Source organism: Nasonia vitripennis, chromosome 4 (assembly GCF_009193385.2).
Source record: "Nasonia vitripennis strain AsymCx chromosome 4, Nvit_psr_1.1, whole genome shotgun sequence".
Taxonomy (NCBI): domain Eukaryota; kingdom Metazoa; phylum Arthropoda; class Insecta; order Hymenoptera; family Pteromalidae; genus Nasonia; species Nasonia vitripennis.
In genome coordinates this window covers 27,056,554-27,072,391 of record NC_045760.1, presented here as the reverse complement: position 1 = coordinate 27,072,391, position 15,838 = coordinate 27,056,554, and the positions used below count along the sequence as shown (strand labels likewise).

At 39.7% G+C, this 15,838-nt stretch overlaps 2 protein-coding genes across 4 annotated transcripts; both read right to left on the bottom strand.

Annotated features, from left to right (window-relative positions):
* Nucleotides 1-3,172: 3,172 nt before the first annotated feature.
* LOC100678366 (transcription factor Sox-14) lies at nt 3,173-5,625 on the bottom strand. Its single transcript, XM_003427192.4, has one exon. The coding sequence runs from the start codon at nt 5,343-5,345 to the stop codon at nt 4,326-4,328; it is 1,020 nt and encodes a 339-aa protein (XP_003427240.1). The 5' UTR covers nt 5,346-5,625; the 3' UTR covers nt 3,173-4,325.
* A 5,671-nt stretch (nt 5,626-11,296) lies between these two features.
* Nucleotides 11,297-15,791, bottom strand: LOC100123018 (peroxisomal multifunctional enzyme type 2). Of its 3 annotated transcripts, XM_001606574.6 has the most exons (15): nt 15,402-15,791; nt 15,103-15,240; nt 14,872-15,024; nt 14,516-14,788; nt 14,320-14,436; nt 14,120-14,250; nt 13,970-14,035; nt 13,846-13,903; nt 13,593-13,756; nt 13,394-13,517; nt 13,127-13,302; nt 12,879-13,055; nt 11,927-12,242; nt 11,749-11,843; nt 11,297-11,658 (listed from the first exon to the last, which is right to left on the bottom strand). In XM_001606574.6, the coding sequence occupies exons 1-15, from the start codon at nt 15,460-15,462 to the stop codon at nt 11,539-11,541; spliced, it is 2,169 nt and encodes a 722-aa protein (XP_001606624.1). In that variant the 5' UTR covers nt 15,463-15,791; the 3' UTR covers nt 11,297-11,538. The 3 variants fall into 3 exon arrangements, with proteins under 3 accessions (XP_001606624.1, XP_031786466.1, XP_032454779.1); XM_031930606.2 differs by lacking the exons at nt 12,879-13,055; nt 13,127-13,302; nt 13,394-13,517; ... (7 more) ...; nt 15,103-15,240; nt 15,402-15,791 and adding an exon at nt 12,381-12,613; XM_032598888.1 differs by lacking the exons at nt 12,879-13,055; nt 13,127-13,302; nt 13,394-13,517; ... (7 more) ...; nt 15,103-15,240; nt 15,402-15,791 and adding an exon at nt 12,415-12,555.
* Nucleotides 15,792-15,838: the final 47 nt, after the last annotated feature.

Sequence of the window (15,838 nt, the reverse complement as noted above, 5' to 3'; positions counted from 1 at the left end):
TTGACAGTATTATATGTTGTTATTTAAACAAAAATAACATGATTAAATTTCATCTATATACAAAGTTTTATATACTGCGCCGAGCAATACGTACACGCGCGCAAAACACGACCGATCGCTTCGAGCGCTGCTGACTGAATGATAAGAATCTTTCGATGAAACTTCCCAAATTCCACGCTTGCAACATGTCTCGTACAAAATAATCCAGTATTTATGTTGTTTTAAGAAACATCGCACATAAAAATAAAACATATTATTAATTTGAAAACCTGTTACAATGCCGCTACCCTAAGCGGGTCTTGGGCGTTGTCGTCCAGATTGGACGGGTGTTTGCTAATGTTGGTTTTATAAATACCTGTGAATTTTGATTTTGTTCATTAACTACCTGGTCGAAACTTTCACTTGTACAACTATCAGTTGATTTGGCAAAATCAAGATCATCACATTGATACGTTTCAAGGCTTTTCATAGAAAAAGACTCATCAACATCAATGTTTTTTTCTCTGTAAAAATAAGATTTAGAAAAATGTTTTTTCAATGAAAAATTGTATCAGCTTTACCTGTCCATAGTAATAGATTTTGTGTCATTTTCATCGTAATATTAATGTTCACATACACGTTCAGCGTTTATTTTGGAGTCTCGAAAATTAGTCGTTTCAGTAACTTTTGCATCACTATTTCAGAGCACACTGAAGAATGCGAACTGTGTTTGCTCACAGATCCTGAAGAAATTCTTGCTCTTTTAAGAGCTCTTGTTTTTTTCACATACGTGTAAGGTAATTTGGGCATCTTTTTTGCAATGCTATACGTTTGTTTATACCAGAAAGAGGTTAGGCAGGTTATGGAAGTGTTTTTGTTTTGATCAATAATAACAACTACGGGCGGAATCGACTGAACTTATAACGCGAGATGGTTTCCAAATATTAAGCGCAACTATAGTTCGGCAATCTATACTAGGACAACGCATTCATCCGATACTGGCTAGTTCTTACAAATCAGTAATGGGAAAATAGTCGAGTCAATACAGGCAGACAATAAATCGTCTACAAGTAAAAAGCCAGTACTGGCCCGTACTCTCAGTCTCGGTAGTTCTTACATGGGCTTGCGTAGATGAGGCGATGAACTTACGAGTTCCAAATGCCACTAAAAAAAAAAAAATTAATTTGAAAACAATCATTTTTGCATGTGGAGATTGTCTATACTTAAGTGTAAGCAGTTATCACTACACCAGTTTGCCTTTGAGACCGCAACTGAACAGTCAGGTAGCATCTAATGAACTCGGCAGTAGCTCTTACCAAACAGGCGTTACTGAACTGACTTCAGTAATCGCAACGTTTATTTTTCTTCGTGTAATGCATAAACATGCAAACAGAAAATGCGTATCGGTAGAATGAAAGAACGGACAAAGAGCTTAAATTTAAAAAAAATCCGTTAAAAATCCTTGATTTAGTCAACAAGTTACTCATTATTGAAAATGCGGAAAAATCATGAAAATTGCAAGATTTGCCAATGTCAATAAATTTGTATCTTTTTAATAATAAAAAACAGTTTCACAAGGCACTGCTTCAGCGTTGGAACTTGGTTTTGTATTGTTTTAAACGCATACAATCAGAAAACAAGTCTTTTGTCGGCGTGTCGAAACAATTTTTTTCACTGTTTTTTAATTCAAGAAAGTGTATTTTTCCGTAGAATCCTCCACATATCCACCTGCTATACGCTATTTACCAAAAAGAATCAGTTCCCATACACACACACACACACACACCCGTACAGAAGCGTCTCCAAACTCGAGCGAAATTCCGCAACAATAGTCTTCAAAAGTCGCCCCCAGGGCTAAAACCGCTCATAAAAAACACAGCAGCAGCAGTAGCATAGGTGCAACGGACGTGTGAAAACGCGCGTGGCGAGCAGGCAACAAAAAGCCCCGAAATCTCGTAACCTCAAATTTTCTTCCTAGCAGGGCGAGACATTCGAAGCCGACCATCAAAGACATCAACGTCAGGTCCTCGTCAAACTCGCACCCCTTTTTCGCATTCACGCTATATAGCTATAGCCGTCGACTCCGCTGTGTCGTGCTCCGCAAGAGAGAGAAAGTGAAAAGAGAAATTTTGTCACCCCGCGTGACCACCCTTTTCTTTTCATTTTTTGCTTTTCGGAGCTCTCTCTCTCTCTCTCTATATATATATATGCCCTTCCGGAGCCCCGTGCATTTCATACATATAGGTGTCATTGCGCGCGCGGTTGCATTTCTAAAAAGTACCTGTTGACTTTTGCGTTGGAATTCCAGCAGCGTATAGCTGTATACGTGAAAATATCAAATTGTTTTTTTTTTCACACAAGCATCAGCCCATCTGTGAAATCTCTCGCTCTCGGAGCGAGCCACTCCAATATATCGAAATCAGCGCTGAAAGCATATGGACACTTACGCAACCCCCGTATATACAGAGAGCGATATCGTCGGTGCACCCTTTCGCACACTCGGTTTTTTCAAATCCATCGCTCCTCGGCCTGCGCGCGCGCGTGTGTATGTGTGTGTGTGTATATATATATATATATATATATATATAGTCTTCGCCACCCTACGCACTATATCCATCCATCCGCGGCTAACTTTTCCCGTAACTACCCTCTGTTTAGAGGGCAATTGTGAGCGCAGCGCGCGCTCCTTTTCAGCGTCACCTTCCCTTCTTTCTCTCTCACTCGAGAAGCCCCGCTGGCTCTGTTGGCCGTTTCGGAGAGCCGGACCGCCGCCGTGTCGTTTTTCGCTTTGCTGTTCCCGCGTCCCTTCGCCGAGAGAGAAATTATATTGCGGTTCGCTCCATCTCTCTCTCGGGCTTCTGCGCGGGGAATTGGAATTTTCAGAGGCGCAGCCCTTCGCTCGCGCGCGCGACGATCATTAAATTAGGCGAGCTGAAAGGGTTAGTTTTATCGAGCGAATAGAATGAGTTATTGTGTCAACTTGGGCTATGGTGTATAATGAAATTTTGGCTGCTTTTTTTTGCTCTCAACGCCTTTTTTTCTCACTCGGCGCTGATGAATCTTTCCGTGTTTCAGCTAATGGTTTGTTGATTTATGAACGTAAGCTGGTTGTTGCTTTGGTGTCATTTTGAATGAGAGGGATAAGAGGTTCGGAATAGGGGTTGTATATGAGTCAATGATCACAATCGTGGTGTTTCGTTGTATGAATAGATAATAACAATTTATTGATAACAAGTACAATTTACAGGGCAAATTATCGGCTACAGTCGATCGACGATCGTTGATGATCTCTCACTTACGGACTAGTCTTATTCAAGAGCAATCGAGACGACAATGAATATCATATTAGTTACTATTTACAATTCTGAGTATTACGCTCTATCTCTTATACATGCCTTCGTGTTCGCCTATATTTAAATATTCGAACGAAATTGTCGCTGTTTACTTATTAGTTTGCGGGAAATAAGAACCAAAAATTTAATGAATTACACGTGGTGTCTCTACGGCGGCTTGTGAAATAAACAATGAATTTTACAAATTTTCCTAAGATTATGTCCTACGCGGATTCTCTCGTTCTCTCAATTTACATATACTATTACGATACATAAAGACACATCGAGGTATGAAGAGCCTAAGAGATTCGAGTCGCGGGACACACGCTATTATATTATATTGTACAATTTAAAATGAATCGAATAAAATTTAAATGTTTATGTTTATATATTACAATTTTCTCGTTATACAATTAAAATTCGTCGATGTCCAACCTAATTACTGTTTACAAATGTATAATCACGTCGGTAAATCGAATCCAAACATGCGCGAATGTCCACAATCGCAGCATTATACGGCTAGAAACATCGTGTACAGTAACAACACTATACAATTATAATACTTTATACAATTCTCAATTTGTTTTTTCCCCCCTTTTTCCATAATATTCGCTCGCGAGCCATACCTCTCTACATCGATTAATTAATTAAGTTCCACCTCGACTCTTCGTTTACACGTGTCAACGAAATCACAGTTAACGGGCATAGCCACTTTCAGGGCGTAACGATATACACACAGACGAGCGGCGAGATAAAAAATGATGCTTGGAAACGTAAGTAAATATTGCTCGCGTGCATCCGTACGTGTACAGAAGCGACGGATACGTTTCCAGCCGAATTTCGCGCATTACCGATGAAAGTCCAAACTTTAAAACAATTACACAAAAATTAAACTGTCAAACAAACGTAAAAAATCGCGCGGAGTAAATAAAATAAACAAAAGTGTAACTAAACTGACCGAACGTTAACTAAAAGTGAAAATACAAAAATATATATTCTGTCCTACTCGCTTCTCTAGTATATAACGCTGAGGGGTCGCCTCAGTTGGTCGAGGTCGAGGCTTGGTGCAGTGGGTGAGGTGGACGATCCGTGGGACAATGATACCGGCGTCGATCCTGGACTACTGCTGGGACTGCTGCTGCTGTGCGTCATCTGTGACGCTGTCAGCTGGGAGCCCGGGAACATCATGGACGAGGTCATGTGGTGGTGGGCAGCTCCGGGAAAGAGCGAGCCCATCGTCGTCGCGGCCCCGTAAGGCGAGACCTTGTTCTGCTGGGCAGCCGGATTGTAGAGGCTGGAGTAGAAGCTACTGACGACAGCCGCGGCGGAGGCCGCGTTGTTGTTGGCTACGTCGGCGGCTGTCGTCGAGGTCTGCTGGCTCTGGGTGTTTGAGACCAGTTTGCCCAGGTGCACCGCGTCGAAGGCCGAGCCGAAGTAGCCCGGCAGTGGCGGGTAGTCCAGCGGATGGGGATGATGGTGGGATACCGGTCCAGCCGGCGAGCCGAAGTACGGCAGCGTGAAGCTGGGAAAACTTGCGCCCATCGACTGATTCTTGCCGCCCGGGATCGCGGAGACGGGCACCTTGGGCTTCCTGCGCGGCCTGTACTTGTAGTCCGGGTGTTCCTTCATGTGCTTCGCCCGGAGCCGTTTGGCCTCGTCGATAAACGGCTGCTTCTGGCCCTCGCTCAGGAGTTTCCACTCAGCGCCGAGGCGCTTGGAGATCTCGCTGTTGTGCATCTTCGGGTTGTCCAGGGCGATCTTCTTGCGCTGGATACGAGACCAGACCATGAAGGCGTTCATCGGCCGTTTGATGTGTTGCTCCTGGGGCGAGGCGACACTTTGCGCCTGGTGATGGTGATGGTGGGAATGATGATGTTGCTGCTGCTGCTGCTGCTGATGGTGGTGGTGGTGGTGTGCAGCGGCAGCGGACTGTTGCTCCTGGGCCGCTGCAGCGGCGGCTGCCATGTCCATGCGATGAAGGTCCATGCCGGAAAAGAGGCCCAAGGCCGGGTGTTGCTGATGCGAACTCATCATCTTGAAGTAGTCGCGGTCTTCGACAAATTCACTCTAGGTTAATCACCTGCACTCCGTGCTTCGAGTCAATAACAACGAGGCCGACTGGAGTCAGCGACTCGACAACACTGTCTACTGGAACCGGCACTGATACTTCTGTCAACAGAGTCTTCGGCAACGAGCTTCGCATGAGCGATCACTTGTATACTGTGCTGTGTCGAAACGGAGAGAAGACAGAAATAGAGAGAGGTGCACAAGGGAGAAGCTACCGGTGCCGACTGACTGGAAAAACGACAGGCTCGACAGCGCAAGGGCCAAACGTTGCACCGAGCAGTGGTGGGGAGAGCTCTATTCCAGGCGGAGCTTATCCAAGAGACCGCCCAGCTACTCGAAGTTCAGGCTGCTCCATTGGCTGAGCCGTCGCAACTGCCGCAGAGGCTAAGACTCGCGCGTGTACCGGAGGAGAGAGCCGAGAGAGGGAACGACTCTCTCACCCCGAGTCTCGTGGTTCTTCGAGGCCGCCGCGCTGCGCTACATCTCCCCCGCGCACGATTATTATTATCGATTGCCGAGACCGACTGCAGCGGCAGAGGCGGTAGCTCTACTACTTTGCGCTTTTTTCGAGCTTCCGGACACGCGTGTGTATGCGGAGGTCCGGTAACGCGAGAGCGGATATGGCCCTTTGCGAATTTTCGCTTTGCATATAGCTTTGGACCGCGACGACGAATCGGCGGTGATGTTTGTTTATTAGGACTTTATATTGGTGCAGCAATTACTCGGGATAGACGCTTGGAGGAGAATGGGCTCTGTGGAAGATATACGACTTAAATTTTCAGGTTCGGGGGTGGGTCAACGGATTCATTGTCTTTAAGACTCGTTCTACGATTGGGGTGTGTTTATTGTACGCGTTGCATTCGGAGCATTGTACGTCGTAAATTTTATTGGCGAAACGTGGATATGACGAAGTAAGATGTTTACTTGAGAGTTTGCGAAGAGATGTTGAAGATTAAGGTAGGAATCGCTTTCTGCGCATTTGGGAATTTGAGTGTTAATGGGCTTCCGAGTTGCACGGATGAGGGCTGGATGAAAGTATTGTTATATTGTAAATACGAAAGGTTGTTGTGTATATACGGGGAATCGGCGATTTCCAAGAACTGATTCACATGATTGTTTATGTAAACAATCCCTTATCGCCAACATAACATATTGTTTAACGGACAAAAACATGATAATAATGCAAACAATATGTATTGTTTATTGCAACATATATATTTGTTGCAATGAACAACACAATTTAGGTAGCAAAACAATAGAGAACACTAGTGTCATGTAAACAATATGATTTTTATTATCGACAAAATATATCGTTTAACTGACGGAATAATTACATAATTGAGTTTGTAAACAATATGTTTAGTTTACCGCCCGTATAAACAGTTGTGGCAACTAATTGGACATAACAGTGTTCGAGTACAGAGACTTAGTTGATTTTTATTAATCATGTAAAAAATTGTTATAATATACGTTTGTTTACGAAAACAATATTTTTATTACAATTATTTCTGCAACAACACGCTAACACAATTATTTTCAACTTATCAATTTACGAAAACAATGTTAATGTTACGAAAACAATGCTCATTGTTACGAAACACTATGAATTTATACGTTTTCTAACCAATCGTAACATCTTGCCGAAAATTCTTCCATTTTATAAATTAACTAGAGCAATGTTTGTTTAAAAAATGATAAATGCTAAACGTTGTTTGTATCCGGATATAAGGATTTATATAGGTTGGTTGGTACGATGGAAACTTCAAATCGATGACGGTTATGCGTACACTATGTGTATTTGTGAACAATATTTGTGTTTGTGTAAACAATCGAGGATGCGTTAGCAGGATTCAATCATATTATTTTAATGTTCAATCTACTTATCATCGATATTAATTTTTCTTATTATACTACATTTCTAAAAGTAATGCGACAGTGTGGAATATTGCAATAAAACGCTGAGTATAATCATGTTAAATAAATTACGAATATTATTGTGAGCATTTAAAAAAAAACGGATATGTTGTCAAAAAATGGTGTAGATGTAGTCAAGGTTGAATTTTTAACTGCTACTTCTTCTTATAAACTTGTTCAGAAACAATGATTTGTTTAACATTTTTTCGTTATAATTCAATCAAATGATTTATTTCATTGATAATAAATTAATCGTATATTAAATCAATCATAATTCAAAATTCGTGAATGTTAACAATAATTGTTAATTTGTTTACCATTTCTCATAATCCGCGTGTTCCGAAACACGGGCGGCCGTGTTTTCTGTCTCTCTCAGACACACCGAGTTTCGGAATACACCCAATGAATAGACACAACCGACGCCTTAATAGCGTCCAACAAAAGTTACTAGATCCGGCCGCAGCGCCATCTAGGGTCCAGGTATGCACGATCCTATGGTAATACGAGCCGCATGGCAAGTTATCGATTACCATCCATAAACTCATACCTATATATACCGACTCCAGACAAAATCTAATGCAATCGCACGAATCGGCGCACAGATTCAAATTCAATCGAATTTCCCCGCATCCGATACCTATTTCAACCCGTCGCAAACCGTCCATAACTCATAATGAATCTGCATGCTCGTCGTGATCCCAATGGAACGAAGCACAGACAACAAAGCAAAAGACACAGAGAACACCAAGCCACGTAACGACACGAAAAAAAGCATAATACAACAGCCCGCGAATTGCCAGCCGCATAACGGGCATCATAAAGACTCTTTTTCTCTCGTATGAGGCATCAGCATCAGCCTTCAGGGACACTCCTCGCGAGCATCTTCCCCGAACGTCGCTTACACATGGCCAGTCAGAAAACAATGCCGATCGCGAATCCGCGCCTTTTCCGCAGGGAAATCTAGCCTAACAATAGCCGCGTATACACGAAAGAAGAAGACTCTTCTCGTCGGCCACTTGCATTCGCTGGCTGAAAAGAGAGCTGACTTGTAATGGCGAGTGATGCACAGAGAGAGAGATATCCCCCTTTATCTGCGCGATTCTCGATTGTCGACGCGAAATCCCGCGAGAATTGACGAGGCCCTGTGCACATACGCCTATGTATACTCTGGGAGTGTGTGTTTGCGTCTGTTATCTTCCCCCGGTGCGGCCTCTGTTTTGCTTTCTCGCTTTTTTGTGTGCACGCGCGCAGGGACTTGTGCTTTTTGAGAGCCAACGCAGCGATACTATAACCTATTATTCGTGGTTGTATAGGTCGTCGCGGATATGATATTTTTAGGTATATGTGAGTGGAAGAGAAGATAGTGATGAATTACTAACCTTCGGAGATACAGCAGGCTACGGGAGGATGTAACCTCGAAATCTCGTGGTTTCCGTCACATTCGCCAACAAATATTGTAAACACTGACTTCGACTTTCTTTTGTGGATTGAACGTTTTATGTGTTTTTAGTCTTACTCTTAGTTATCAGACGAATTACACTCGCACTTCTTCCGAACATAAGGAAAAACGAACTAATGAAACGAAGTTCGTTGGGCTCTAAGGTTTAAAAAATTGTTCTCACTGCAGATGGCGTAACTCTACATCGTAACTGCATAAACCTAAAGCTACATTAGCACTTAGTTATTTACTTTAGAAGAAATTATAGGTTACGTAACTACCGCCGAAAGCGCCAACGATTGCGGCCAAAATTGGCAAAACAAAAGTCCTAAACAAACTTGTTTTGGCAAATACAAAAAAGTAATATACCTTTAAAGTAGCAAATTATTTTATCTATAACGTAATAACCAAAATAAAGGAGATTCATACAAAATTTTGCTTAAAATCATAGAAATATTAATTGTAGGACCCTTGTTTTGCCACGTCTAGATGGCATTTGCGTTGCGTGCCCAGAGGTAGTTACTTAGCGTATTCGCTGTGAGCACATACCGTGGCGCCCTCATTTCGGGACTACATTCCATGTTAAATCTTATGGGCGAAAAATAGTTCGAGCGGCCGCCATTAGCAATTTCGAGAGTACATCCCATAAGATTACGTGTGAAAAGTGACACCAGCGCCAGCCCTCCCCTCCAACGACGCGCTCACAGCGAATAGATATTACACCGAAAGTACACATCGGAATATAATTCCCAGTGCTAATCGAAAATGTGCGTAACTGTCCAGTAAACTGTCTACAAATTTAGATTTTCCTTCGCGAAAAAATTCTACAGATATTTTCTATACAAGAATTAATTTTAATCCACTGCAAAACTTTCCACAAGCATAAAAGTTATTTTTATACCATTAGAGTTTTGCAGTAGAGTAAATTAAAAACTCGATTAAATTAGATTGGGTCAATGGGAGTCGATTAAAATCTGTAGAGAAATCAACGGATTTTAATTGCTGTTTTCCATCTATTTATTTCAATATTATTGTTTTTCATATAGAATCGAATCGACTTCTATTGACCCTATCGAATTTAATCTAGTTTTAATGCGGAAATGGCGATTAAGACTTACCATTCAATTCAATAAGATATCTCAATGCATTTCTATGGACTATTTTTAGCAGGGATAAACAAACAAAATTGAAATTATTCTCGACAAATCTTGGTTTTCGAGTCGAACTTTTGGAGTCGTCACTGGGATACAATGTTTCCGAAGCCCCCGTTGGGATACCTTCTTCGACAAAGTAAACATGTAGGTATACTTTATACCTGGCACCGTACTTAATTTATCGGTGCAATTATAAGAATTATAATTTACAACTGCAAGGAGGGCAAAGACACCCACTATAAAACCTTTGTCCGCGTCCCTCCCATTTTGGGGTGTTGACACTGGACGTGTCTCTGCGTCACTATCGTGACCTGTGTATACCTGAAGCTATAGCTATAAGTTTAACAGAATGATCTTGCGAGCTATGCAAAAATTATTGAATAATATCATGATGAAAATTACCTCATCTTTATTCTTATTCATCGACATCGTTTTGTCGACTCAAAGTGCTTGTTGTGGTAACGATGACAAGATATTGTTTATTTGACAGTTTGAGTCTGACATCTTAAACAACTGTTGTTATTGCTTCAAATGCAAATTTAAATTTTTGGCGAAGTGCCGGAAATGCGATGTAGTATAAAAATCTTTTAGAGGCATAACTGGCTCATATTGAATATCAATTGCGGGCTTGAAATTTTGAGAGCAAACTTGATAAATGCGCCAAATGTGCGGCCGACAATTCTAACAATTAAACTTGCACATTCTGCACTATTGCTATCACTAAAAGATAAGCCTGTACGTACTGCGCATATTACTTATGCAGTAGGTGCAATTTGATTAGGCATTTATTTCTTGAACATAAATTTCCCGAACCTTCCAAATGCACATAGAGATCGATCGTACCGAGGAATGATTAAAATTAGCAAAACAATAAATAGATTTTGGACTTCGTAAGTAAAATATTATTTCCTCATATTTCGATTCTGAAGCGATATCTGATTTCATATATTTAATTAAAGTCTTCATTATTGATAATGTGATGAAAAAATATACAAGTTGAGATTTACATGGATCAATTGCGATATCGACAGTAAAATATGTACTCCAAACTGATTACAAAAAGACTTTCGCTTTTTGTGTGGCATGATATTTTGTTAGCTTGGACGTGCATTAAGAAATCTTGAGATTTAATGCTAGATTAGAACATATACTGAGTGATGTTAGGAAAATGGACATGCGATACGCGATATTCCGTTCAACTTTGTAGAAGGAGAACAAGCTGTTCGTTTTTTTTGGATCTTGAATAAATTAACATTAAATTTAATGCTTCTTTAAAACACGTTTAGCTGTATTATGCAAACAAAAAAAAGGAGCAGAGAGGTCAAACTGTAATTTTCATAATCATTGGAAGAACTAAGCCTTGAATTATAGAATTCCTTAAGCAACGGGATTGAATAAATAAAAAATCATGGTTTTTATAGTAAACAAATAACTTTATTTTCACATTTATTTTGTAAAAAAGTCTACAATACTTTGAGCCCATGAATTGTTCCTTTTTTCCCGGCCATTCTAAATGCTTAGAGGTTCGTACAGAGGAATGATTAAAAGTGGTAAACAAAAATAACAAACTTATAAATACAACACAAAAAGAGGTTTAGACTTTGTAAGTCATGGCATGTTCCCGTGCTTTGATCTATTATATAAAAGTGAAAATTTACAACTTTGGTTTGTTGGCATCAATTAACGACTTCAATTTCTGGGTCAACATAATGTTTCCCTTGATCTTTAGTTTTCCCTTCATGAATGCCATTTGTGGGTTCAGCTTTCCAAGAGCCTAAAAGGAAAATGTTTTGCAAAACATAAACAGTGTTATAAACATGCATCAAAGTAAATATCTAAATCATTTTGTGAAATATTATAGTACCAGTTGAATCATGTCCTTGTCATCAATTGTGAGTGTAGTATCAACTTTTCCTTCAGGTTTTCCTTTGTATACAACACATTTTTTCAAGTCCAAAGCTAATCATAAATTATAAAAAAAACAGTTAACACAGTTTTGAAGTATTCTTCTGTACATGGAAAACATAAATAAAATTACTCACTCCAATCAGCCTGGGGCTCTCCCTTTGAGGTAACAATGTAGTGGAATACTCCATTTATCTTCTTAACTTGTTCTGGATGAGATTTAACGTAATCAGCCATCTGAGCAAAGACAGCATCACTTTCTAAATTTTTGGCAGCGGAGCACAAGTTGGACATGATGGACGGAGTCTTGACTTCTTTCAGGTCCATGTAAGCACCAGTTATAACATTAGAGTTATTTTCTACAACTGTAGTTTGGAAATGAATCCTATTGCCGTTGCGCCACATATCAGTACGAAGTGTCTGTCCTGGTAGTACTGGCTTAGCAAATCGAACCTAAGTGACAAATGGTTATGAATAATTTAATGAGCGTAACACTTTGAATTCCCACTTGATTCTATGACACATTAAACACTAAATAAAATGCAAACTATCATTTCTACTAGTTGCCAATAACTGCAACATGGATTTTACCTAACAGAAGCCTCAATATGCTCTTTATATTTACAAAAAAATTATTGATTGATACGACGACCGCTCGGTCAGATTGATAATGAGGAATGAGGTTATGACGATTCGCCTACTCATTCCACAACCTTGGTGACTTGCGCGCGCATGCTAAGTACATTGCTACCGCATCGCCGTCTTATACGCGCGCACTCCCACTTCAAAAATATATATTCGAGCAATACATATGCATCACATGCATATCAAAATGAAATTCTCAACGATATCACCCTGCACGGTCAAGCTTATATAATTAGGCATTTAAACTTTGTATTTTTCTATTCTTATCATGCACTCGTTTATCTTTTGAAGAAATAATTGATGATATATAATAATATTATCAGCTGGAAAATATGTAAACACATTTTGTGTAAAGAAATCATTTCAAAGTCTCATCTAGTGGTCAATATCAAAATGAATAACAGTAATATTTGTAATTTATGATTCTATACCATAAATATTTACCTTCAATGTTTTCAAGGCATCTGGGTCTCCATCAGCAAAAGTTTGCAATACGTGTCTGGTTGAAAAACCAAGAGAACACAAGCCATGCAGAATAGGTTCAGAAAATCCTGCCATAGTTGCAATATTGTCGTCCATATGAAGCGGATTGTAGTCTCCACTTAATCTGTAGATTGCAGCCTAAATAAAATAAATATTTATGATTGAGTTACCAAGTAATTTGAAAATTTTCAATTTAATGTAATACTCACTTGATCAGGACTTGTTTTTTGAGTGACAGAAACACAAGGTTTTCGTTTAGGAGGCTCCACACATGGAACAAGATGTCGCGAATTACGAGGACCTCCAAATCCACCCGCTCCTACTGCAAATGCGGATATTTGATTTGTTGTAAGTTTGTCCCCTGTAGCTACATCGTAAGTTTCGTCTGAAATCAAAAGAAAAGATGTAAGTTAAAATAGCAGTCCGACTCTGTAAATAAGTTTGTAATTTAAACAAAAATGCTCTATGCCACTAACATTGCACAAGAACCACAGCTCCTTTTCCTTTATCCAGGACATCCTGTATCCTGAATCGGCTTTCAACTTTTCCTTCTACTGGAAGTTTTTTATGAATTTCCAAATATTGTTCTCCGTGTAAAATCTAAAATAAAAAAATTGGCTTGTTGTATTGTTTGAGTAATACATCTCAAGTGTAGTAATATGAAATCCAAAATACCCTGGTTGGGTCCAATTGAACATTAGGAAGAGCATCTTGAACTAAGGTGGTAGTCATAAGACCCATTGGTCCAAATGTCACGTAAAACGACGGTATGAGTGAAAAGTTCTCATGATTCTCGTACAAGTAACAGATGTCCCGTAGTTCTTGTCTGGTAGCACCCACTAAATAAAATTACAAAAATAGATTCATTTACATACTGTTTGATGCATGTCTGAATAGCTTTGAATATGCATAGATCGATATTGTCTACCTCCAAGAGCATACAGGATAGCATCACGGTGTGTGTAGTTTGTTTGCATGACAAATTCCTGAAAAGAAAATTTCATAAGTAATTTATTGAACATAACAATTAGCGCATTTTAAGTTTTACCCACTTGGCTTGAAGATGAGTTGCCAGACTTTAATTTTTCAAGGGAGCCCATTATTTCGCCAGTCACTTCCTTTATAAAAAAACAAAAGGATTTTGAATTAAAAAAGTAAGATGAAGATAGTATTTGAAAAAATGATTATATTAGCTATCTCACTTGAATTGAATCATAAGCTTTAGCATTTGTCATGTCAGTTACAGTATTCCAATTGTCTCTGACAGCTTCAGGAGTAACAATATCGTTCATGTCTCTTCTCAATAAATGACCATTGGATCGAACGATTCGGCCTTCAATGTAAAATATAATGTTTTGTTAATCAGCTACTTTTAAGTAATACACATGTAAAGGCAACTTACACTTTCCAGCCCAACCAATGGCTGATTCGATGATGGAACCATTTTCTTTACAATCGTCGTGGCACAGCCAGGCCACTACAGGAGCTATGTACTCAGGTTTCAGCTGCTCAAAGAATTCTGTAAAATTATATATTATGAATTGATGCACGAATGAAATTCATGCTTAAAAACAATTCCAGTATCATATCATATATACCAGGAGGAAGAATGTCCTCTGTCAATCTAGAGGCAGCAGTTGGTACAATTACATTAGTATGAATATTATTTTTGACACCCTCTATGGCTAAAGTGTTAGCCAGTCCAACAAGGCCCAGTTTAGCAGCACTGTAATTTGCTTGGCCAAAGTTCCCGTAAAGGCCACTGTTGCTCGAAGTCAATATGACTCTGCCAAAATTTTGTTTACGAAAATATGGCCATGCAGCTCTAGTTGTTTTCATTGATCCTTTTACATGAACATCATGGATGAGATCTGCCAATACAAAGTATACAAGGTATTTAATAAAATCAATTGATAAAGCGTAGATGAAATCTCAATTATAATCCAAAAGATACCCCAATCTGTATCGCTCATTCGAACAAAGGACTTGTCTCTCAAAATGCCGGCATTATTTATAACAATATCAATTCTTCCAAAGGCATCAATTGCAGTCTGAACTATCTTATCACCATCCAGTACATTATTGTAGTTAGCGACAGCTTTGCCACCTATACAAAGACAAAGTTATAAAGTGCTGAACAGGGTAAATATTTACATATTTTTGGATTAATGTGTATGTATCTTACCCAATTTGCGAATCTCATCGACAACGGTATCTGCAATTTTGGTACTGCTTCCATCACCGTGTCTGCCACCACCCAAGTCATTTACAACAACGCTGGCCCCTCTGGAGCCGAATAAAAGTGCATAGGCTCTTCCCAAACCTGTAAAATAGTTATTTCCTCATTACTTTGCAGTTACTTGTTTTCTAGAAAATGCATTTATGCATATGGCTATAAATACTTTCTAACTGCTTCTAGATAAGATGCCATTCTAATGTGCATCTAAAGCTGTCAGATAATGATACCAAAATAAAAGTAAATACCTGCTCCAGCACCCGTAACAATAACAACCCTTCCGTCGAACCTTAAATTATCAGTCACCATCTTAATACTCTACTGTTTTGTACAAACAACAACGATAAACTCTCTGTATAAAAACACTATTATCTAAAATTAAACAGTCGTTCCCAAGCGTAGTCCCTCTCGGCGACTCACGGAATGAACTGGCAAGAATTATAAAATTCGTAATCTTATTTCGTCAAGGCGAGAGACTTCTTTTTTTTTCTACCGATAACGAGTCGTCGATTTTATGTAAACACTTCTGATTGGTGCTTCTCTCTCTCTCTCTCCACTGCGAGTCGCCGCCCGAAATTCTCGCGTTGACTTTTTGCACTTCACGCACACCTACCTACACGAACACGAAACCTGTTGAAAAGAATGTCAACGTCATTCTCCGGGTCCTGCTTTATCGACCTGTGGT